Here is a 24,395-nt window from a genome sequence, read left to right on the forward strand (position 1 = left end):
TGCTGGGAGACTATGCGGCAGTCAAACTAGGCTAACAGGTGGCAATCACAATGAGGGGTGGGGATCAAGCAGGGGAGGGTGCTTTTAGGGGAGATACTTTGGATGATTGTAATGGGAAGAGGCAGAATCTAGAAAAGCACCAGCTATCGCAAAGGCACAGAGAGACAATATTTATGTGAGCTCAGTGTGAAAGGACTGAAGGAACCTCATCCAGTCTTATAAGCCACATTTGCCCACTTCACGCAGATGGGCTTTCCCACCAGGGGAATCATTCTAAAATACAAAGGACAGCTATTGGTGTATAATCAAATGCGGGCATATACAATAACACACATGCAGTAGAGTCTTTCCGTTACCGTTCATCGTTCCGAGGCTGCGGATAAAACCCTGAGACAACCATGTTCTCTGAAAGGGTAATGGTCTGGAGTTCCCCATAAGGGCCATTTCAGGGGAGATCTGAAAACGGGGAAGCAGCTTGGCCTTGGGGAGAGAGCAGGGGCCTGGGAGTCAGAGGACCTGAGTTCTATTCCCAGCTCCATTGCTTTCATTCATGCGATTGTATTTATTGACCACTTAAGGGGACCGAGCACTGTACTAAGTATTGGGACGGTACAATACGACAATAAACAGACTCATGCTTATACCTGCTGTGCGACCGTGACAGATCACTTAACTTCTCTGGGTTTCAGTTTCCTCATCTGTAAAGTGGGGATTCAATACCGGTTCTCCGTCCAACTTGGACTGCGATTCCACTGGGGGACGGGGACTGCATCCAACCTGATTATCTTCTATCTGCCACAGTGCTTAGAATAGAGCTTGACATGTTGTAAGAGCTTAACAAATATCATTATTGTGACCCTATAGTGTGATAAAGATTGGACTGATATTCCCGTGTGTATCTATGCGTCTAGATTTACAGATACATGCTCCCCAAAGCAAAGCTGGATCAGGACTGCCAATCTCTTTATTCTTATCTTACCCCGTCCCCATGTAGAAGTGTAACTATCCATCCAGTTAGGCCTTACACACTCTATTTTCTCCCACTTCTTATTTCTTTCTCCCCTCCCACTGTATAAAATAAAGGGTTGTATGGGTGAGTGCATTTATGCATGTGATAAAATACAAAGAAAAACCAAAGGATGATAAAGCCAAGACATCATCACTTTCCTATTTGTGCCATATTTTCCTGATTGACATTTTTCAAGTGTTTACAATACTTTTCCTCTTTATAAGTCTCCACAGCTGGCTTTCTACATCTCTAAAATGTGAAAGAATCCATTTGTTCTTTTATATTAAGGATTTTCAATTTTGGAAAGTGGCCATAAATAGGAAAACACTGAGCGATGATCACATGGCATGTTATTCTTCATCTGGACCATGAATTATTTAGAATGGAGAGATCTGGGGACTAATCAATGTCATATTCACCGATGTGAAAATTTTTCAATAGAAAACCTCCTTAAAACAAACTACTACCTTAAAATGGTGCTATATGGAAAACATGGGAAATGTACCAAGGAAAATAGTAGCAATAAATCAATATTTTAAAACGAATGTCTGTCATACACCTTACACACACAACGGGTCAGGATTTTGAATGAGCAATTTTGTGAATGTGATCTTCCAGAGAGTTTCTTCATACACAGGTAAACAATATGAAATATAAAGATTGACCCCTCTTATTCTAGAATAAGGAGAGAATGGATGCTATCTGAGAGGTCTGGCTGAAGGGGGGCATGGTTTGTGATGTTTTGTTGAAGGCGTGAGATCCGTGAATGAACTGTATGAATGGCATTCTGCGAATCTATAACTCCTGTAGGGCTCTGGCTAAGTGACATTCATTATAAAGAACACCTGGAGGGAAGGCTTGAGAATGGAGTAACAGCCAGAAAGCTCAGATTCCCTGAACCTCACATACCTCTGTTTAAGTGAGGAAGCACCAGGAAGAGAATTATTCTTCCCTGCAGTTATTTCAGTAGGATGATAGTTACAGAAATCTAATTACCAAGTTTTAAAATCTTATATAAATCTTTCCCACCCTTTGCTAAAGTACTGCTCATCGGGGTTGGGTGGGGGGAAGGGGGTAGACAGATATTGTGCACGCACACACACTCACACAGTTATCCTTCGCATTCAGAGACGCCACCACTGTCAGTAAAATTCAACTGAGAAGGCCGATACAGGACCCGCAATCCCAGTTAGATTATATGCCTAAAGGTCTGTCCCTTCCTGTGTCATCACATTTGATATTTTCTGTTCCTGGTGCTATTTTTGCTAATTGTTGTGTACGGACAAACTTACCTCCTGAGAAGACTCATCGACCTTGAATTTATTATAGGTCCATATGTCCTTGTATCTGAACACACTAGACAGATAAGAATATAGAGGACCAAAAGCCACAGAATTCAAGTGATCTCCTATTCTTCCTTTCTGGTCTTCTCAGTGATTGCCAATTCCATTACAACCTAAATAATTGGGAGGAAGGATCTAAGATTATGTCAGTGGCCATGAGGGTTACCCTAGTTTTTAGCTGCTTGTATTTATCTTTCTGTTTCTCCGTTTAGCCATTTCCATCCCTGTTAACATCTAAACCCAGAATGGTTTAGAGAAGGGAGAGAAACAAAGAAAGAGAAAAAGAAAAGAAAGAAATCAATCAGTTCAGCTACCTGTTAGGCCCTCTGATAAACATCTGGAAGAGATGGAACACTGAAAAATCATGAATAAAAAACTGGCTTTTGGATTAACTACGAATTTCATTCTCCACCTTTTCTCTACACTCTTAAGCCCAGTCACCTAATAGCTGATTGACGGCTGGTCGCATTAAACCTGTCCGGCCCGATGACCTGGCCCTCTTCATTGCATTGTCTGTGGAGAAATTAAATTCCTTTTTCTTTTGTAATCTGGAGCTTCTTCCTTTAATAATGAATCAAAACAATCTCTATAATCAAAGGCATATTAATCCTTAATTGCCGCACTATATACATCAAAGAAACAAATGGAAAAGAAAAATTCCTTCATCCATAGGACAAACCAAACACAACTGATTGAAGCCTCCTCCTTTTTATACCTCTGAAAAGGTCTATAGTAAAATCAGACGGGACACAAGACAAAGAAGATTACCTGATAAAAAAAGATCAACTTGCAATCCGCCAGGCACCACCCTTGCCAATTAGTCTGAAGTGAAGCTGGTATATCTGATGCATTGGGTGTTTGTTTTACGACAAAATCTTTACTAAGAACAGCAGTTTTTAGCCGTACTTGGGGGTACAGTTTTTAGCCGTATATGGGGGTACATATGCCCAGACAGCTGACAGAAATCCTCAGGATGGCACTGGGTGTCTGCCCCAAATGTGAATTAGACCACCATGGCATAAGGCTTGCTTGGGAGAGGAAGAAGGGAATGAGGGAGATGGGGAAAGGAGACTTGAAAAGTGCCAAATTTCACCTTGAAACTCTCTTTCTTCTTCCTCTCTCCTCCATCTCTATCTCTAGGCATGCCTACTTTGGATTGGATTGGATTCAGACTCAATCTGCCTTACTGATGATCCTGAAAATATCCAACGTCAGATCCTACATCACGCCCGACCAAACCTTTAAGTTTCACACTCGGTAAACTCTAAGAGTGTTTTTATATGGCGCTTGCAGGAGACGAAGCTGTTCTAAATCCTCAGTGGTATTTACTGAGGGTTTACTGTGTGCAGAGCACTGTACTGAACCCTTGGGAGAGTACGACAGAGTTGGAGAGCACAATTCCTGCCCACAAGGAACTTCTGGTTCCCAGAGGGTGACAGACTTTTGAATAAATTTCCAATAGGGAAAGTAAGCTCTCTGGGGGCGGGGATGGCCTTGACCAACCCTACTGTATTGTGTTTTCCTTAAGACCTTAGTAGAGTGGTCTGCATACAGCATATGCTTAATAAATACCATTAAAAGAAGAGAATATGGATATTGTCCTAAGTGCGGTGGGGCTACGGAGAGTATCAAAGTGCTTAAGGGGCACACAGCCGAGTCTGCAGTCGATGCAGTGGGGAGAGTGGATAAATCCACACAAATCCCCACCACACCAGGCATCTCTTGGAGAAAAATTACTGAACTGTTCAGCAGTGCATGACTAGGATTAACGTCCTGTTTGGGTGCATTGTTGAGTAGTAATTGGGGGCATTCAGGAGAAAAGCCACCGAAATGCATATATCCCCGATGACAGAAAACTTGTTGCTGACTTTCTCCTTTGTGACTTTCAGATTTTCATTAGTTAGACGTTGCTGAGACCAAGCTTTGCTACAGACGATTAATCTGCATGAGAAGTCTGAGTGATGATACTTCACTCTTGATTTAGGGTGTAAAAGGTGTGAAAAATGAAAAGGTAATACAATGCTGTCACTTTGTGTGGAGGCTCTCGTGGTCCGTTGTATGAGAGTAGTTACGTTGCTGATTTATTGAGCCTTGTGCTGAGATAATCTACCGACTTCTTTTTGAAACCTTTAAGAATATGAGATATTCACATAAGTTGTAACAAGCGATGTAAGCCAAAAACCAGCAAGCCAGTCAAATATCCCAAGGTTCACTGCCTTGAATAGTTATAAAGCAATCACCTTTAAAGGAAGAGGTGTTTTAACAAATGTTAAAATGCCAACTATGTCACGCCGTCCCATCATCCATCGGTGGGTCTCTTCTTTCAATGTACTTCCACCGAATAATGATGCTTTGTTTCCCTTCTTTCCCCCATCACTTCTTAGTACCTACTCCATCACTACCCACTTCCTACTGCCCCTCATCTGCCAAGTGAGTCAAACGGGCAGGAATGAATGCCCACAAAGTGCAGAACAATGCCCAGGGCTAGGCACCCATCTTTTGGCTCTCCTGCCTTGGGTGTCAGCTACACCAGTCATTTGCCCACTCTGAAACCAGCTGCTAAAGTGGCTTATGACCCCTAGAGAGCTCTTAGCCTATGCAGAAGTGAGGTTCAATCAAAGGGATTTATTCCAACAACTCCAGGTCACAGCCTACCCTCCTGTTCCCATGATCCCTGAGGAGATATCTTCCTGACTGGATTATTTTTAGCCTCGGGGGCATCCAAATGCGACACCAGGCCTAGCTAGGAGTGGGTGCTGCAGACCCCATGAAGACGCTCACCTTCAGCTGGGGGGCGGGAGGGTCTTTGGGCTTCCCCGGGGCCAACGATGAACCTAGAGGCTTGAGGTCAAATAAAGTCTGAGGAGCCACGAAGGCAGATGAAGAGCCATGTAATGATCAGCTCTGCACTTCAGCATTCACTTTGGTGATAATTTATGGAAATGTAACTAAACATGGCCATCACTCAATGGGTGGAACATGCAGACGCTATTTCCGTTGTAACTGCAGAAGGTATCTGATGCACGAGGCGACTGGGGGATCGCCACTGCTGTGCCTATCCCCTATCACAAGGAGAGCCCTGAAATTCAACAGAAACAAAAACTATTTTTCACGCTTAAAATACTACAATCCTAATTGTCTCATGAGTCTAAATTTAACTAAAATGTGAAGCACAGACTAGGGCAAAGTGCTGCTTAAGAGTGTGCTGGTAGAGTACTTTATCTGAGCCTAGGTACACCCCGGCCCCAAACAGGACTCGTTGAAGAAATCACTGAGAGCCATCTGGGCTGCTTTGTTTTACTTCAAAGGAGGAGTAAAAGTGGGGCACTTAAAAGCCAGGGTACAAGCCATCTCTACACACGCAATGTCAGTAGTTTAAATAGAACTGTATCAGCCATGTCTAAACACCACCAGTATTCGGTGACACATCATAAGGATCATCGCTTCACACCCTCCTGCGCAGTGTGACCAGAGAGAAGCCAAAGATTCTACAAGCATGGAAACAAAGCTAAACATTTCCAAATTCAGAATGAGGCGAATGGGGGAGAGGCTCGGGGTTACGTGAGATACTGCTAAACTCCTGCCGTGGTAGAAGGGGTATCCATCTGAGCCCTTGTTGACAATGCTGACATCCTGAGGAACAGCTGGGCTGGGAATAGTTCTCACATTGGCTTTCAGATTAGGAAACTGAGGTAGGGCAACAGCGACTTGCCCAAAGGTCATACATTTGAAACTGGGGGCAGGGCTAAGTGAGACCCGAGACTTCAGACTCCAAGTCCCAAGTTAACACCGTCAGAGCACGTCATCCGCTTCCAACTTGGGCCACAGTTTCAGAAAGCTCTGGAGCCTGAGGATGGAGGAACATTCATCTAACTTGTCCTGCAAATGAGATGTAGCCCTTACATCTCAGAAACGGGATTCGATTTTGAAAGAAGCTCTTACTTGGTAGTTCTGTTAAGTTTCCAGCGCCTAGTTCTTAGCCAGAGCAGCTCGATAGTGGATTTAATACAATGCTGAAGGGTTAATGAAACCTAAAACTGATTTTGCTGCTTCTCCTCTTGCTTCTTGGCCAGCTAAGCTGAGCAAAGCAAGACGTTCCCCGAGGAACTCCCCACTCAGCACTCGGATCAGCTCCACAGGGGCACATAATGCACCAGGAAATGCGCTCCTCAGGCCTGGATTCCCACCCCCCTGTTTGAAGCTGGACTGCAATTAAAGGGGAAGCTGAGCCAAACATTTTTGCCTTCTTCATAGACTTTTCATCACTTTTCATTCTTAAAGAACTACCTAATGTCGCAGATACCCTGACATTTCTATTAAGTTTTTAAAATGTGACAGTGCCATTTTTCTAGTCGAAAACTAGCATGGGTTCAGCAATCCAGCTGAAGTATTCTGAATAAATTCAGCCACCTTAATTATCTACTATCCCATGGCTGAAGTCCTGAGGTGAGTCAACATTTTCCTCATTCAGTTCACTTTAATTCCCCATCTTCCCTTTTTCCCCTTAACCATCCGTTCTCCCTTTTGCCCCCTCCCGCCAAGGCCAAAAGAAACCATGCATTTTAATCTCCGGGTATTTGGATTACACTATAGCGGGCATCTCTGAGAATTTCATAATCCAAAACCTATTTCCTTTTACGGTTAGAGCCAGCACACAGGGACGTTCAAATGAGACGAGCTCCAGATTTGCGATTCTTAGTGATATAAAAAACAGCCACCTAGAGCAACTTTCCCTTTTCCATATTTACCACCCCCAGAGTTAACACTGTAAATAGGCAACATTTTCATCGTTATACGCCTAGCAAAAGTCGCACTAATAAACGTGCATCCAAACTGACCACACCAAGAAGCAGTGCTCCCTTCTTCAATTCTTAATGTAATTATAGTTTTTATGTCGAAAGCTTTACAGCTTTATCACTTCAAGGATTATTTCGCAGCTGTCAAGAAAGATCTGTGCAATAATGATTCGAACTGTGAAATGGAATCCTCAGAGGAAGAGCTGTCAAAGACTCCTTACTGCAAATATCTTGATTTTTTTAAATTGATACTTGATAAACAATACCTTGCTTTCAATTGTATCTAATAAAAGCATATAAAGACCCGGTAGTGAAAAGTCACTTTGTAATGTTGATGCTCCAGTACTCAGTGTACATTGTCAATGTGGGGGAAACTTTGACAAACAAGTGCATATGCAGAATGGTTCGCTTGTAACCTCTTTTCAAAGAGGGGATGAAAGTAAGATCTTAATAAACGCTGGTTACACCTCCACTCAGCATTTACTGGTGTCTGCGTAAAATGATTGTGAAGTGGAAAATAATGAATGAGCACTAAAAATTATCATTAAGATGGAACTGCTACGCTTTCAATAATCTAAGATCGTGATTCCAAGCGAAGTCCTCAGATATCTTTATGTAGGAAAGTTTCTAAGTAGCCCATAAAATTTAAAGTTGCATGGATTCCCTGATTTCTCACAGTACCCTCTGAAAATCTACCCCAAAGCCTCTTAACCAAAAATAAAAGCTAAGGTTTACTAGAGCGAAAGGAGTCAAACTTGGAAAAGACACGGTGGCTGGGTGGTCAACAACCAGGGTATTCAGGCTGTGTAGACCAATAGCCTGGATAATAAGCTCATTATGGGCAGGGAATGAATCTGTCCCTTATCTTGTATTGCACTCTCCCAAGTGCTTAGAACAGTGCTCTGCACAGAGTATGCACTCAATAAATAACACTAACAGTGCTCTGCACAGAGTATGCACTCAATAAATACCATTGATTGACTGATTGATAATAAGCACTCAGTAAAGTGTTCTGCACACAGTAACCGATTAATGAATGACATTGCTACTATTAAAAATCACTTAAACGCTTTCTCAGTACAAAATATGGGGTTGGATCACTAGAACCACAGCTAAAATTTTCCACTCTATGTGAGAACTGCCAAAGTAATAGAGAAATGCTCCTTTAGATTTCTAAAATCTTTCTGCCACTGGAGTGAAAACTGAAAAAGAACCAGTGAAATCCAAACTGTCTGAAGCAGCTATATATACACAAGCAATCAAACTCGCAAAATAAAGTCCCAGGACTATAAAGGACTCAGGGATCGATGCACGTGAGCAAAATGCTCCCAGGGATGCTCTGGACATCTCTCTTGGCACTTTCACCACAAATATTTCAGAAGCCATGATAATGTGACTGATTTATAAAATGGCTTATGTTTGTGCTTTAGAGTGCATTCAAATCCATATAAGAGAATTCACTATTTGGGGGGGGGGGGGTGTTGAGGGGGCGGGGAGGTTTATCAAAACTATGCCCTGAGTCTCAAATACAGATGCATCCTAAATTTGAAATTACGGTTCGATAAAAAGATAACAGCAGTTGGGGGGACTTGGGAAATCCCTGCCGAATTTTCTGCTTGAATTCACAGATGAAAGAAAAAAAAAAATCCTAAAAAAAAAAAAAGACCATCCGGCAAATGATTAAACACACGGCAGATTGTCCTAGAGTAATTGAAACACAGTTCACAGCACACTGCTTGTAAGAAAGCTGGGCGATCATAATATTCTCCCCATTTACTTAGACTTCATTTGCAAAAATATTTTGGGAGCACTATCTTACAGTCTAAATTAGAGATAATCTGATTCCAATAAATTACATATTCTATACCATGTAATTCAAACAAATACCACAAGAAAGTGGAGAACAGAAATTCAATAACTTTTTACTGCTTGATTTTGCTTTCTGTGATGCACCAAATGATGAGTCATGTTGCAAAATATCAAAATTCAGCACCTCCAGCAACCTCAAAAAGCCATGTGTGACAGTTGGGGAATCAGCCAAGCAGGCGCCACCCTCCCCCAATTATTTTGCAAACTGAATCTGGAAGGCCGTTTCTGGTGATTAAAACAGGCAACGTTAATTAATGACAGTTGTGATCTGAAACTTTCCGACTTAGACTACGGAGTTTTTAAACCCTGTTCAACTTTGAAATCATCAGCTTTTAACATCACGAAATGTGTCTGGGGATGAACGTCGGTCGACGAATCTGCGTACCTACATGTATGCTTCCATCTGAAGGTACAGACTTTCAAATTCAGTATTCACCCTTGAGGAGCCCAGAGTCCATAAACACTTTAGTTTACTCCAAAAGGACCCAGGGGTTATAAGAAAAAATGCCCCTGTAGGTGAACCTTGATTTTAAAGTTTGAGAGTCGCACTGCATTTGTGACATCAGGTCACCACATAGTCACTATTAAAGTCAAGCCTCGAATATGTGAACAACTTTTACCTCCTGAATGGCTTTCTTCTGAAAGGGTAGCTTCCAGAAGATCCAATTTATGCACCACTCAGACTTGTTTATAGAAGCAAAAATAACAAAACGTACTCCTTAACGAATAGGTACCTCTGAATAATCCACAAAGACTTGTACGGTTAACTATAATTTTATTTTTAGTAGGCTAATAGTTAAGCTACTGCAGTTTTAACAGCTAATGCTGCTAGATGCCGATGGTCTGGGGGAAGAATTAGGTTTCTCACGTTTTCAGAAGAAGAAATATCAATACTGTCGGTCTGGGTTTCTTTCCTCGACATGTACGCTTTAGGGACAACTGTCCTCCGTCGGTAGAGGTTTTTTGGGGTTTGTTGGGTTTTTTTTACTATGAAAACACTTTCTTCATTTAGTGACTATCTGATTTTTTTAAAAAAAATTTTTTGATGCCTCTCTTGTATCAAGTTGCCCATGTTGTTTTTGCTTCTGTAAAAAACTCAAGGATCATAGTTATAAGACCATAGGATAGGTGACATAGCAACCACGCTGCAGCGAAAGAATATGCCTACACTTATCTAGTTGGGTGCCTCTGAAGAGTGACACCCAGTGACATTCAGTAATTACTCATTAGAAAAGCAACAACGCATCAGCTCCGGACCAACAGAAAGATTGTTTTTTTTCTTTTTACCGTCTTTGTGGTAATAGGTGACTTCCACTTTCCTCTCCTCTGACCCCAACAATGCCTGGGCAATCTGGGCAATATCGTGCCTCTTGGTCTCTGGCCCATGGAGGAAATCACAGGTGCATGGTTTCTGCATGACATCTGGTCTGGAGAAGCCAGTCATTTCACAAAATCCATCATTGCAGTAGATGATGGCACAGTTCTGCACTCTGGCATTTGCAATGATGAATTTTTTATCTGTAATGATAAGAAAAGGATGCATCTTGAAAAGACCTCCAAGAACCCAAAACAGAAACCCTCAAGTCTTAAGAACTTAACACTGCACAATAACCCGTCCGGGAATGCAGGTCATATAGTCCCAACGATTGTTTTCTGAAGCCTTGGATGTCAGCAAAGCCTCAAACCTCGACCTATACAGTGTCACACAATCTGGACACAGTAATCCAGGTTCTAATGAAATTAAACTGCCGGGAGGAAAAGAAAACACTCTGATGAAAATTACGCCCTATGGGGACCACCGTAACCTAAACACTTCAAGTCCGAGAGGAGTCAGAAATCGTACGGCGAGTTCGTGATGCCGAATTTCCTGATCTTCACCATCCAAATTTAATTTCTTTCATTTCAAAGGTAACTATTTCCAAAGCCCACACAGAGGCACATCACGCACCTGTCGGATGACCCTCCTACACCAGGGTCCCCAAAGCAGGGCCCTGAAAGTTTCCCACCCCGTCCCCGGTACCACGGCCCCGTACCGGCACTCTTGGACACATTCCCGCGATTCCCTTTTCCAAAAAGGAATCGGACCATCATTGGCTTCCCTTCATTCCCGGGCCACACAAAGGCACCGTTTACCTTTTAAAGTCAAAACCTTTCTAACGTGTTGGCGGAGAAGAAAACTTCACCCGATGCCTCTTTTCCTCTGGCCCTCTTTGGGTTTCCGGCCATTCGTCGGTGACCTTTATTGACCCCGGATTGGATCCGCTCACTATTCCCACGAAATCGACAGAGCATTCGGGAGGCGGCGTGCAAAAGTTAATCCCGGAGCAAGGCGCAGGGGATTCGAGGTCCTGGCAAGGAGGGGGTAGGGGAAATGTGAGCCCGTCGTCGGACGGGGATGGTCTCTGTCTCCGAATCGAATATTCCGAGCGCTCAGTCCAGTGCTCTGCACATCGGAAGCGCTCAATAAATACTCCTGAATGAAACGCCACATAGAACGGGAAGGGAGAAACTCGACAAGGAGGGCGTGGGTAGTACAGCACGCACATCATCGCCGTCTTCTATTTAGAGGGTAGTAAAGCCACGCACATCACGAATGCCTTCTATTTACTTTCTGGACGGCATCCTCGTTTTAAGAAGAAAACCGGAGTTAAAAGGAGCCCGAGAAAGAACCGGGGAGCGACTCCCGCAACGGAAGGACCGGCCGCTGGCCAAGCGGGCACCTCGCGCCTGGGCTTTCCTTGGTTTCTCGCAAACTTTATCTGGCAAACTAGAGCGGCAGCGAGCAAAGAACAGCGGCAACAGAAAAAGTCCCCGTCCTTTCGGCGGGGGGCAATTTTGCCACTTGAAAAGGGAGCTCGTCCCGAGTCTTCTGGGGCCTGTCCTCCCCCCCCCACCCCGCCTCCCGCCTCCCGCCCCTCTATTAATTTTCCTAATGAGGTGTGCATCCTCTCGATTCTATTCAAGTCGATGCTGCTGTTGCCTTGATTTTTTGTTCTCTTCTGCCCCTCCGTCTCCCCCGTTTAGCCCGCGAGAAGGGGAAGGGGAAGGGGAAGGGGGGATGGTCCTTAGGGCGTGGGAAGGGGACGGTCCCTCTCCGGGGCCCAACCGTCCGGTCCGAGCGCTTAGCGCAGCGCTGTGCGCCTCGCCGGCGCTCGGTCGATACTAGCGAACGAGCGAAGGGGGCCGAAAAAGCAGATCCGGGAGAGGGGGGCGAAAGGGCGGCCGAAATGGGCCGGAGAGCGGGAGGGGAAGGAAGGGGAGGAAGCCCCCCTCCGGGGGTTCAGCGATCCAGCGATCCATCGGCCCGATGATTAACGGCCCTCCCCTGAGGATGGGGAAGGGGTCGATTAGGGGGCGCGGATCCGGGGAGAAGAAAGGACTTACTCTGCCCTTCGAATTTCCGAATGATGGTCCCCAGAAAGGTGTTCTGCGGCGCCACGTGTCCCCGGCGGACGGGCATGCTGGCCCCCACGCCCGCCCAGCGCTTAGCGCCGGCGCTCCCCGCCTACGGCCCCGAGCGCTCAGCGGAGAGTCCGGCCCGCCGGCGGCGCATCCTTCTCCCGGCCAACACCGAAAGGCTCTTCCCATTAGAGGAGAGGCGGGATCCCCGTTGGCTGCACAGGGGAGGGAAGGAGAGGGGAGGGATGGAGAGGGGAGGGATGGAGGGGGGCGGGATGGAGGGGGGCGGGATGGGGAGTCACCGGGGCGACGGAGTCACCGGGGCGACGGAGCCGCTGGCCGCCCCCCGGCCCCGGCCGGCATTCCCGGCCCGGCGGAGCTTCCCCAGCGCCGACCGACGGGGAGGGGCAGGCGAGAGGAAGGGCGGCTTTTGCAGGGGAGCGGGGAAGGGGGAGGAAGGGAGGGAGGGAGGCCGAGCTGGCCCCGCCCTCTCCCCCCCCCAGGACCGCCCATCGGCTCCTCTCCCCCACTGAGTCGCCCGCGGCCACCTCGGACGGCAGGTCCCCCCTTCTCCCCCCGCCGCAGGACAGATTGGGGGGGGGGGGTGAGAGGGGGAGCGGGGGCCAGGACCTGCCCCGTCCCACCTGGCCGGGTCCCCTCCCTCCCTCCTCCTCCCTCCCCCGCCCGGGCTCCTGGAAGGGGCAGCGCCCCCTGGAGGCGGGGCCCCCGCCGGCCGTTGGCCCGGGCCGCTCCCCCAACCCCGAAGGAGCGCCCCCTGGAGGCGGGGGGTCCCGGCCGGCTTTTTGCCCGGGCTGCCCCCGTCGGAGGAGCGCCCCCTGGAGGCCGGGCCCCGTCGGCTTTGTGCCCGGGTTGCCCATCCCCGGGAGGAGCGGCCCCTGGAAGTCAGGCCCCGCCGGCTATTTGTCCGGGCTGCCCCTCCTCCCCCCCCGGGAGGAGCGCCCTCTGGAGGCGGGGGTCCCCTCCGGCTTTTTGCCCGGGATGCCCCCGTCGGAGGAGCGCCCCCTGGTGGTCGGGCCCCGCCGGCTGTTTGCCCGGGATGCCCATCCGTGGGAGGAGCGCCCCCTGGAGGCCGGGGCCAGCCGGCTATTTGCCCGGGCTGCCTCTCCTTGCCCCCTCCCCCGGAGGAGCCGCCCCTAGAGCTCGGGCCTCGCCGGCTTTTTGCCCGGGTTGCCCATCCCCAGGAGGAGCGCCCCCTGGAGGCCGGGCCCCGCCGACTATTTCCCCGGGCTGCAACCCCTCTCCGCCCCCTGGGGAGGGGCGCCCCCTGGAGGCCGGGCCCGCCCCCGTGCCCTCGCGGGGAGGAGGGACAGCGGGTTGGGAAGAGAGAGGGGGAAGGGCAAGGTGGGGAAGGAACAAAGCGCGGGAGGAGGATGGAGCCAGCTTTTCCTCAGCCGGAGCACCCTGGGGGGGGGGGGGAGGGTCCTCTTTCCCACCCCCCCCGGGGTGACTCACGGTCCTCCATGGAGAGGATGGCGGTGGGGGCGTCAGGAGGGAGCCCGGGGAGAATGAAAAGCACAGGATGAGGGTCACGCTTGGGCGGGCTCCAGCCTCCACCCCCCCTGCCCTGGAATAGGAATTCCCGTTTGCCATCGCTCCTCCAACCGCTGCCCCTCCCGGCCCAGGCCCTGCTCCGGTCCCGGGGTGGGGGGCGTGGGGGGAGAAAGGCCTGTTTCCCCGAGGGCCATCCCCCGCTTCCCCGCCCCCCACGAGGAAGCCTGGTTTCCTCAAGTCATAAAAAGCGAGGCCGGGGCTCTGCGAGGACTGCTGAGAACGTGTGCCTGGAGACTTCCCTGCCTTCCTCCAGAGAAAATCCCCCTGCCGCCCGCCGCCGAACAAAGGAAATCAAGCGGCGGGGATCCTTTCCCGCCGCCCTCCTCTTCTCATCCCCCTGAAATGCGGTCTCCCTTCTCAACCTCAATCCCTCCCGATTTTCCCTCCTTCTCCCCCGGTCGGCTGCCACTCAGAGCCGGACAAGTGGGACAAGGTGAAAACTCCCCCGTCGATTTAGCAGACGGGCAGAATGAGCGGGAGAAGCTGGATGGGGAAGCTTAGGGCAGGTCCTTGTCTTCTGACTGACACCTCTCCCCATCCCCTCCTTCCCTCCAAGCCCACCTTTGACCGCCCTTGTTCTCTCACTCCCATTTAGGAGTGAGATTTCGAAACCTTTCCTCAAGTCACCCGTTTGACATTCGCCCCCTTAGGGTGGCCATCTGCACCTGGAAGAGGAGAAATGGGCTTCTTTTTGCCCCCCCCCCCCCCCGGTAGCATCCCTCGGCTCCCCTTTTAGCCCAATAAACCGGAGAAAGTCCACGGGCTCGGGGGGCGAGGAGAGGTGATGGCAGTCTGCGGGTGATGGCATGTCATATTACGCGAAGGCCGGCGCTTTGAAAAGCCCATGGGGGAAGGGGATCCCGTGGAAAATAATAATAATGTTGGTGTCGGTGAAGCGCTTACTATGTGCCGAGCACTGTGCTAAAGGCTGGGGGTCGATAGAGGGTAATCAGGTGAGCCTCCCAGTCTTCCTCTCCATTTTACAGATGAGGGAACTGAGGCACCGAGAAGAATAGTGATAATGTTGGTATCTGTTAAGCGCTTACTACGTGCAGAGCACTGTTGTAAGCGCTGGGGTAGATACAGGGTCATCAGGCCGTCCCGTATGAGGTTCACGGTCTTCATCCCCATTTTACAGATGAGGGAACTGAGGCACGGAGAAGTGAAGTGACTTGCCCTATGTCACACAGCTGAGAGGTGGCGGGGCCGGGATGGGAACCCCCCCCCCCCACCCACCCCCCACCAGAGAGGCGGCCGTAGCTCAGTGGAAAGAGCCCGGGCTTCGGAGGCAGAGGTCACGAGTTCGACTCCCTTCTCTGCTACTTGTCAGCTGTGTGACGGTGGGCGAGTCACTTAACTTCCCTGGGCCTCAGTTCCCTCATCTGTAAAATGGGGATTAAATGTGTGTGAGCCCCACGTGGGACCACCTGATGACCCTGTATCTCCCCCAGCGCTTAGAACAGTGCTCGGCACCTAGTAAGCGCTTAACAAATACCAACGTTATTATTACATTATTATTAACCCATGACCTCTGACTCCTAAGCCCGGGCTCTTTCTACGGCCGCCTCTCTATAAAGAGGAGAAGCTGGGGGTGGAGGGGTGGGGGGGGGGAAATAAGTCTCCTGCTGCCTCTCTCTCTCTTTCTTCCCCTCCACACCCAAGCAAGCCAGACAAACCCCCCTCGACCAATGTCTGCTTCTGGCACCGATGAGAGGCAGAGAGTGGCACACTCGTTGGACTTTTCTAGGCCGAGGGTGGGCCCGAGGGCCCTCAGAGGGCTCCGACCTCCTTGCATCTTTACAGCGCCCGCCTTCGTGTAGTGGGAAATGCCATCACCTGCCGACTGGCAAGCTCTCCTCGCCCCCCGAGGCGAAGGACTTTCTCCGGTTCGCTGGGCTAAAAGGGGAGCTGAGGAATGCGATGGGGGGTGGAAAAAAAAGCTCATTTCTCCTCTTCCAGGTGCAGAACGGGCCGCGCTGTTCGTGGTGCTGATGGGGTCCCCCTATTTGCAATTTGCAGTTTCTGTCCAGCAAAGAGACGACCGACCTGCAGACTCAGAAGAATTGAATTGAAATCTTCCCCGGCACCCCGGGGTGGGCTGCATCTCCCCATCCCCCTCCCCGTCTCCCGCCCCCGCCCCCGCCACACACCGCTGCCCTGCTCTAGCCTACATGGGTAAGGCCCGAAAATGTTATTAATCACACCTCGGTTGTAATTAAGGCCTCCCCGACAACTTTGAAGGCGGGCCACGTCATGGCAAGGTTTGAAAAACGCGGGTCCATCGGTTAGGTCGAAACGGGCGTTCCCAGATGCAGCTGGAAGGCTCTCGTTTGTGTCATCTGTTTCCGAAGGAGGGCTCCGTGATCATTTCCTGGAGCGATAAACTCGAAGCGATCTCTCACGGGCCTGGAAAACCTTGCTTTCCACCTGTTCTTTCTTAGAAAGAAAAAAAAGAGAAAGGAACAGGTGGGAGGCAAAGGTTTCCCGGGCCCAATCAAGTTATTTAACTGGGTCAGGTGTTTTCGTACTCCCTGACGTCTCTCTCGGGCTTTCACCACAATCCCCAGTCAACGATTTGTTATTTGTCCTTAATTTACATTTACATTTCCTTTGAGATCTTAATATATACATCTCTAACCGTTGGACAAGGTTACCGTGTGTGAAATATTGCTCAGAGGTAAATATGTATTATATACGTGCATGATCACCGCCTCTCCGGGGACTCTGGGGCCACCAGAAAACTCGAAGCCCTCAAAAACTCGAAGCTAGAGGGCTTCAAATTTTCCAACCTCATTTAACTCTAAGATGAGTTCCATTAGGGATTCTATGTAAGATCACAGGACACTCTCTAACCTATGTATTGTAATTGATTGATCTGAGCAGAAGATTAAAGGCATCCTGTTTCTAAATTACCCTCGTAATCGTGTTCGTGCATTATACATCGGTGCAGTGGAGACAAGTACATCAATCTATATTCAGCCAATAATAGCATCGAACCAGAGGATAGTAATCATATCTGCTCTGCCCACTGGAAAGTTTTCCCCCCTCCTACAAGTGTGACATCTGCGGAGTTCTGCGGGGGGTAAGACCAGGTCAGCAGGCTCAGAACTACTTGGTTTACCAGTGAGGGAAGGACGAGTTTCAGAAAGGCCGTCAAGAAATGGAGTTACCCGTTTAGGTCCTACGCCGAGCCAGCCATTATGCCTTCTGACTGTCCGGTCCACATGGGCCTAAGGCTTATTAAATACCATCCAGCATGTGAGGACAAGACCCGATCTGAGATCCGGCTCATCCTTTATTATTGACTTTTTGCTAAGGTGGACTTAGTTCTGGCTTTTAAATGGGAAACTAAGCTTACTACTATTTCTTTCTTGCCAGTTTATTATATAAAGAATGTTCATGGTTTGGCTGTCTCTCCAGGGACTCCGGGGTGACCGCTGAGCAATGTTTAAAGATGGTAACCTTGTCCCACAGTTAGAAATAAATCTATTTTTGGAAAGAGGGGAAAATCATATTTCATGTACACCAGATCCTGTGAAATGGAGTCGGGCCCAGCAATCAGATTCAGGCTTGGGACTGAACGCTATTTTCTATAAGTCACCCTATCCCAGGAAATAGGATAATGTTTCTGCCTCTACATACCTTAACGAGTCCGGGCACTGTATAATTTAACAAGGTACTAATGAGCCTAAGGTTGAAAGCTTCTCCTCATCCCTTGAACTCACCTGTTTATCTCTGTTGCCCAAAGTGGGGTTTTCATGAACAAGTAAGTCACACTTCTTAATTGGAATCGTTTCGCACCAATAAGGATCTAATACACAGGTATTAGAGGCGGTCACCTTCTTGAAGGATAAGGAGGGTATTGCAATCTTCCTACTCTTCCCCATCTCCACCCTCTATGAAAGCATCTGTGCAGATATACATCATCTTTAGCAAAGCGTAAACCATTCGATTTGGGGGAATACTGAGATATTGAGCAATATGAGTCCATTTCTGTAATGTAAAAAATCCAAGGGTTTGACAAAGTCAGGAAACTTTCAAACTCTGCTGAATTGCTCTCATTTCAGGAATGTATATACTTTATTTTACATTAAACAGAGAGGTTGTTTTCGGGGTTTTTTTGGTGGGGAAAAGGAAGTTTGGGGACACATTTGACAAGTGAACCTACTAGAGAAATACTTGAATCAGATACATCAACAGACAAACCCCAATGAAAAAGATAAAGGTATTCAATAAAATATTTTTTGAAGATTTACTCTCTTTCTCGGTGCTACACTCCTCCCACCCGCTCAAAGTAAAGGTTTCTTTCTCATAGTAGTGTATACTTTATAGTGATCTGTAGTTGTGCACAGATCTCTAGAAGTCTCTAAAATCAACAGTGACCTCTGAGGAAGTCCAGGTCCCCTAGGCTAGGAGTCCTCAGACACACTCCAATTTCCCTGGAATGCCTATTTTTGCCAATTGCTAAAGTCTACATAAATCAGACTTTTTCTAACTCTACTGTTTGTTTTCATTCCTCTGATTCTATTAAATATGGACAATATAACTGAAGGAGCAACCAAAAATTTTAAAAAGTCAATGTTATGTTGTCGACCCAGGCCAAGTCATTCACGGTGCACCCCAGATCCACATCTGGCCAAAAATATCACGGGGGGAGAGAGAGAGAGAGAGAGAGGGAGAGAGGAGTTTCCCTGCTGCACCTGCCCCTTATCCCACCATCGACCTGATGAGTAACTTGCAGTGGGGCAGTTCATTCATTCATTCAATAGTATTTATTGAGCGCTTACTATGTGCAGAGCACTGTACTAAGCGCTTGGGATGAACAAGTAGGCAACAGATAGAGACAGTCCCTGCCGTTTGACGGGCTTACAGTCTAATCGGGGGAGACGGACAGACAAGAACAATGGCACTAAACAGCGTCAAGGGGAAGAACATCTCGTAAAAACAATGGCAGTTCACAGTACAATACACCACATTTAGCTGAGAAGCAGCATTGCCTCATGGAACGAACACGAGATGAGAGTCCGAGGACCTGCGTTCTATTCTCAGCTCCATCACTTGTCTGCTTCGTGACTTTGGGCAAGTCCCTTAACTACTCTCTGCCCCGGTTTTCTCACCTGTAAAATGGAGATTCAATAACCCATTCTCTCTCCTATTTAAACTGTGAACCCCGTGAGTGTGACTGAGCCGGTTATCCCCTATCTACTCCAGTGCTTATTACGGTGTTTGACACATAGTAAGCACTTAAATACTTCAGTCGTATGACTATTATTGTTATTTGCCTTTCAAGGCAATTCTGTCCGTAGATATCCGTTGACTCCAACTTTACTGCGACCTCGCTTTGTGGGATGATGAAATCTCCAACCAGGAAGCCCCATTTACACTGTCTCTCGTCCTGGCTGGTTATGTTTCCGCTGGGGTATCAGAGCGCAGCAAATAAATGCCGAGTGCATATGCGGAATTCACCCACGTTAGCCAGTTACAGGTCGAACTAGGCTGTCCGACTGTAAACTCCATTGGCTCCTTGAGAGCTGGGATCACGTCTATCAACTGTGTCGTACTCTCCCGAGTGCTCACTACCGACGCTTTGCACAAAGTGAGCATTCAGTATCATTGATCGATTGACGACTAATATCCAGCTCTTCTGATTCCCACACCTGCTACTCAGGTGTTTCAGAAAGTTTATTTTTATATAACGTAATGGGTAGCATTGGGGATAAATATATACATAAGCACTTTGGGAAAGTTCTCCTTATTACGATCTATGATATTTTGATCATGCATTTAAAATCTATATTTAAAAGGCTTCCATTGGGAATGCACATTTTATACTCAGCTAGCACAACACCCACGTTTCATGCAGGTGTGAGAGAAATGAGGAGATAAAGAAACAGAGATGAAGTGACAGACGGGGTCTAGAGATTGGGCATGCTCCACTCACACCCTCCACACCTCAGACCTCCCAAACAATGGCCACCTGAGACCCTATCCAATCCAATCGGACTACCGAGAGCTGGGGCCGCAGACAAGAATATGTTCACTAATTTGTGTGATTTCATACACGTATACAAAAATAATGAAAAAATCACATATAGGAGATGTTTCCCTTTTAATAGAAACACAACTTTTTTTCTGCTTATGTGAATATAAATACTTGTGCCCGGCGATACGTTTATCTCTACCGTTCTTTCTTTATACCCTGTTCCAGTGGAAGCTAAGGAGTATGGTGTGAAGGAGAATCATGATTTTCTCTAAATATCACTAATGGAGCAGCAAAGAGAAAATACGGAAAGGTAAATTTATTTGCTTAAGATTAAGATCACAAAGCAAGTTGGTTACAGAGCCAAGAAAAGAATTTAACACTCCTGATTCCTATTCCCTCACTCTAACTGCTATTATAACACACTCCCTCTTTCGAATCTGCTAAATTTCTAAATTTGATAACTAATTTAAATGTTGCCTTTTTCAACACTGCATAAGTCATATCTGCACATTCAATAAAAAATTTCTAGAGTGTTTGCAAAAGATTGGTCTATTTAACTAATTGGGATCATTTTTCTGGCTCATTCCAGGGGAGAATTTCAGTCTCTTGTTTTTAAATACCGAGAGTTCGTTTCTCCCGTATCTGACGTGTACGCACGGTTAGAGGTATCCCTTTGTGGGAAACCAAGATATCAAAATGGTGAAAGTATGAGAACATTTGTCCCCGTCAATTCTGCAGAATTTACTGGCCTTAAAGAGTGGGAGAAAAGGTGACTGTGTTGACGGATGTGGCAGAAAAGAGCTGGGGACTGTGATTGGAGATGTATCCTCTGGCAGCCTACCAGCCAATCATCACTGTACATTAATCTTTAATTTCTTAACTTTGTAGTTTATTCCTTCTTTGGCCAAATCCTATTAATATATTTTTTACAGTGACTTGATCTAAATGAAGTAACCATGCCTTCTGCATTCCACTAAATTAGTCATTATCAGCTTTTAATATTAGCACTTGCTGGAGTGGCGCTCTGCAAGTGAAGTCTTTCCCACCTGTTCGGTATGCGTTTCTCACCGAACTTTTAAGATTAAGCATCTTTTCATTTCGGTCAGAATCATATTTTGGAAGCTCAAACTGCACTGGATCATTCTCTACGACATAGCATTTCTTCGTCATTTTTCACAACGCTATCAACAATAAGCTAAGAGTCAAATCAGGTCAGGAATTTCTTTCCGATGTCACTTTTGTTTCAGAATATTCTGTCATGCCCATTATGGCCCCAAACGGCATTTCCTTTTCCTTATCCAGAGATTAAGAAACCAAAAAAAATTGAAACTTGATAACGCATCGGCAGCATATCCTCAGAAGGGAATTCTAGGCTTTAAAACTTCATTATATAGTACAGGAGAGAAACTCGATTGACCTGATGCTTCAAGTGGACAGCATTGGGAAAGCTGAATGAATGTTTTCAAAATTAATCTTCTGTGACACTGCCAGCTCTTAGCTGTCCAGATTTTCCTTTCAAACATCCATGCACATTGTCCTCCGGTATCACCAGTCCTTCTCTTCTCATCTTAGTTTTTTATTCAATCGTATTTATTGGGCGCTCACTGTGTGCAGAGCACTGTACTAAGTGATTATAGAGCAATTTGTACCCGGTGGGTTTGCAAATACTTGGATGTAATCTGGGTACTCAAGCCACTTCTGTGGTCTAAAATGAGTGTGTCGAACTCCCACTGAGTTCTAGAGAACATAGATGGCAATGGGCAAGAGGGGCTTGTGGACCTCTTGGACCTCCCTCTAGAATGTAAGCTTATTGTAATGTCAGTTTATTGTTATACTGTGCTGTCCCAAGCACTTAGTACAGTGCTGTGCACACAGTAAGTGCTCAGTGAATAAGAAGAATAATAATAAGAATAAGTGAATAAGAAGAAGAACTATGGCATTTGTTAAGCACTTACTACATGCCGAGCACTGTTCTAAGCACTGAGGTAGATACAGGGTAATCTGGTTGTCCCACATGGGGCTCACACTTTTAATTCCCGTTTTCCAGATGAGGTAAGTGAGGCACAGAGAGGTTAAGTGGCTTCCCCAAGGTCACATAGCGGACAAGTGGCGGGCCTGGGATTAGAATTCCGATCTACTGACTGAATGACTGTCCATCCTAAGCCAGGTTAAGAGAGGCAACCTCCCTCGGCTCAGAATTGTTATTTCCAAGCCTTTACTGCAGTGCTCTGCACACGGTAAGCACTCAATAAATAGGATCGAATGAACGAATGAATGAATCCAGTTGACACTTTCCTTGCAACAGAGACAGCTTCCTGGGGCCAGGCTAGATCTTCTTTCACCATTCCAGACTGGCGGGACTTCTTGGAGCTCACCAGTCTAGGTTTGCATCCCCCAGTTATTCAGGAGTTTATCAGTCCTTGCCCAGAGACATCTAAGATCTTTACTGAGCATTTACTCTGTGCAGAGCACTAGACTGAGGGCTTGGAGAAGCAGCGTGGCATAATGGAGAGAGCATGGGCTTGGGAGTCAGAGGACACGGGTTCTAATCCTGACCCCGTCGCTTTTCTGCTGTGTGTCCTTGGGCAAGCCACTTAACTTCTCGGTGCCTCAGTTACCTCATCTGAAAAATGGGGGTTAAAACTGTGAGCCCCACGTGGGACAACCTGATTACCTTATATCTACACCAGCTCTTAGAACAGGGCTTGGCACATAGTAAGCACTGAACAAATACCATAATTTTTATTTTTCAATAGAGTAAGTAGACAAGATACTTGCCCTGATGGAGCTTAAAATCGATCCCAAATTACTTTGCTGGGTTGGGACTCAACCAAGATGTGTCATACTCTTTCATTTGGCTTCAGCTTTCTAATCCTTTGGCTGACCTAATTCAGGATCTAGATGCCTGTTTTCCATTCTTGAAAATTTGGCTGGAAAATGCCGACCTCACTATATCATCTAAACTTGCCTATTCATATTTTGCTTCCTATATATCCGCTCTTTGGCACAGATACACGAATTTTGTTTCAGAGACTCAGTAACTTCTGAAAAGAAAGTCTAAATACGACTAAGCAAAATGGTCCACCTTTGTGGACCAAGGAGTTGAACATATCCCTGGCACATAGTAAGTTCTTACTATGTCATCATCATATCATATAATGTATATTCCAGGTGCTTATTTAGCTGGCTTGGGTGGTTCTTTGCACACACTTCCCTTCAAATATCAAAATCTGGTTCTTCTCAAGGTTTCTCTCTCATAGTCCTCCTTCATGAAAATTTATAGACACAACCAAAAAGTTCTAACTTCCAGATCGGAGCCCATCTTGCCTCTTGCAATAAAGAGAAACCACTGCCTTGTTTCCAACAAATAAGCTCCTAATATTTTGGGCTACCATTGCAGAAATGACTCTAAAAAAAGTCATCCTATATTTACTGGGACACAGAAGGATTGCCCCTCTCAGGGTCACACCTGGAGAGTTTCCAGTACTCTACCAAGTCTCGGCTATGGGAGGGAGAGTCAAGCAGAGGCATCTCCATTCCATTCTTAGCTTGGGCAGTGGCTAGCGAGTGGAAGGCAATCGGCTACAAGTCAAAACTCACCTGTGCTGGGCAGCAGCGGCATGGGAGAGAGTCGAGAGCCGAGAGTCCAGTTTACTGAGCAGGAGGAGACAGCGGTAAACCACTTCCATATTTTTACCAAGAAAACTCCACTACCAGAACAATTGCAGATGGAGGTGGGGCGTTCTGGGAGAGATTTTTCCATGACTTCGCTATGGGTCAGATACGAATCGGCAACATAAGACAACAACAGAAGGATTCTCAGTGGATTTTCTCATGAGTCCTGACGAGACTTTTTGGAAGCCGGCCAAGAGGCGGGGAATGGATGAACAGCAGCAGCAACGTGATGAGGTGGATTTGGTGTCAATCCTTTAACGTTGGCATCAACATTCAAAAATCATCACACTGACACTGGCAAATTTCTACAGATACTGACATCATCACAGTGATACTGGCAATAAGATGGCACATTTTGCTCTGCCCAAGTCTGAGGTAGGCAGCATTTATGCGCTTCTGTTGGGCTTAGAGTGGTCAAAACAATCAGGGGAATCAATCAATAGTATTGATTGAGTGCTTCTTATGTGAGAGACACTGTGCTAAGTGCTTTGGAGAGTAAAATGCAACAGAATTAGCAGAAACATTCCCTGCCCATGAGTAGAGTACAGTTTAGAGTTGAGTTTACAGTCTAGAGACAAGTTCACAGCCTATAGATGAACTCACAGTCTAGGAAATAACCCCAGTTGTGGTTTTCCTAGTATCATTCCACTTCAATTCTAAGGTTCAGGGGTTCACTCGTAAAGCACTTACTTTGTGCCAAGCACTGTACTAAGCCCTGGGTAAATAGAAGATAAATCAGTTTACCCTAC

General features: G+C 46.9%; 1 protein-coding gene and 1 non-coding gene across 6 annotated transcripts in view; one reads left to right on the forward strand and one right to left on the reverse strand.

Moving 5' to 3' along the window:
• KCNH7 (potassium voltage-gated channel subfamily H member 7) overlaps window positions 1-12,670 on the reverse strand; it is a 312,948-nt gene extending 300,278 nt beyond the window's left edge. For 4 of the 5 annotated variants that reach the window (XM_029072537.2, XM_029072536.2, XM_029072538.2 and 1 more), the window contains exons 1-2: window positions 12,402-12,670; window positions 10,305-10,535 (exon numbers count right to left, since the gene is read on the reverse strand). In XM_029072537.2, the coding sequence (XP_028928370.1) occupies window positions 10,305-10,535; window positions 12,402-12,477 (307 nt within the window). In that variant the 5' untranslated portion in view covers window positions 12,478-12,670. Of the gene's footprint in view, window positions 1-10,304; window positions 10,536-11,150; window positions 11,360-12,401 lie in introns of those variants that run through there. The other variant, XM_029072539.1, reaches the window with a different exon arrangement.
• A 10,752-nt stretch (window positions 12,671-23,422) lies between these two features.
• Window positions 23,423-23,561, forward strand: LOC114814415. The gene has a single exon (XR_003762213.1). It is a non-coding gene; the product is annotated as a small nucleolar RNA SNORA7 (small nucleolar RNA).
• The last annotated feature ends 834 nt before the right edge of the window (window positions 23,562-24,395 follow it).

The sequence above is a fragment of the Ornithorhynchus anatinus genome, chromosome 9, assembly GCF_004115215.2.
Source record: "Ornithorhynchus anatinus isolate Pmale09 chromosome 9, mOrnAna1.pri.v4, whole genome shotgun sequence".
Lineage (NCBI taxonomy): Eukaryota > Metazoa > Chordata > Mammalia > Monotremata > Ornithorhynchidae > Ornithorhynchus > Ornithorhynchus anatinus.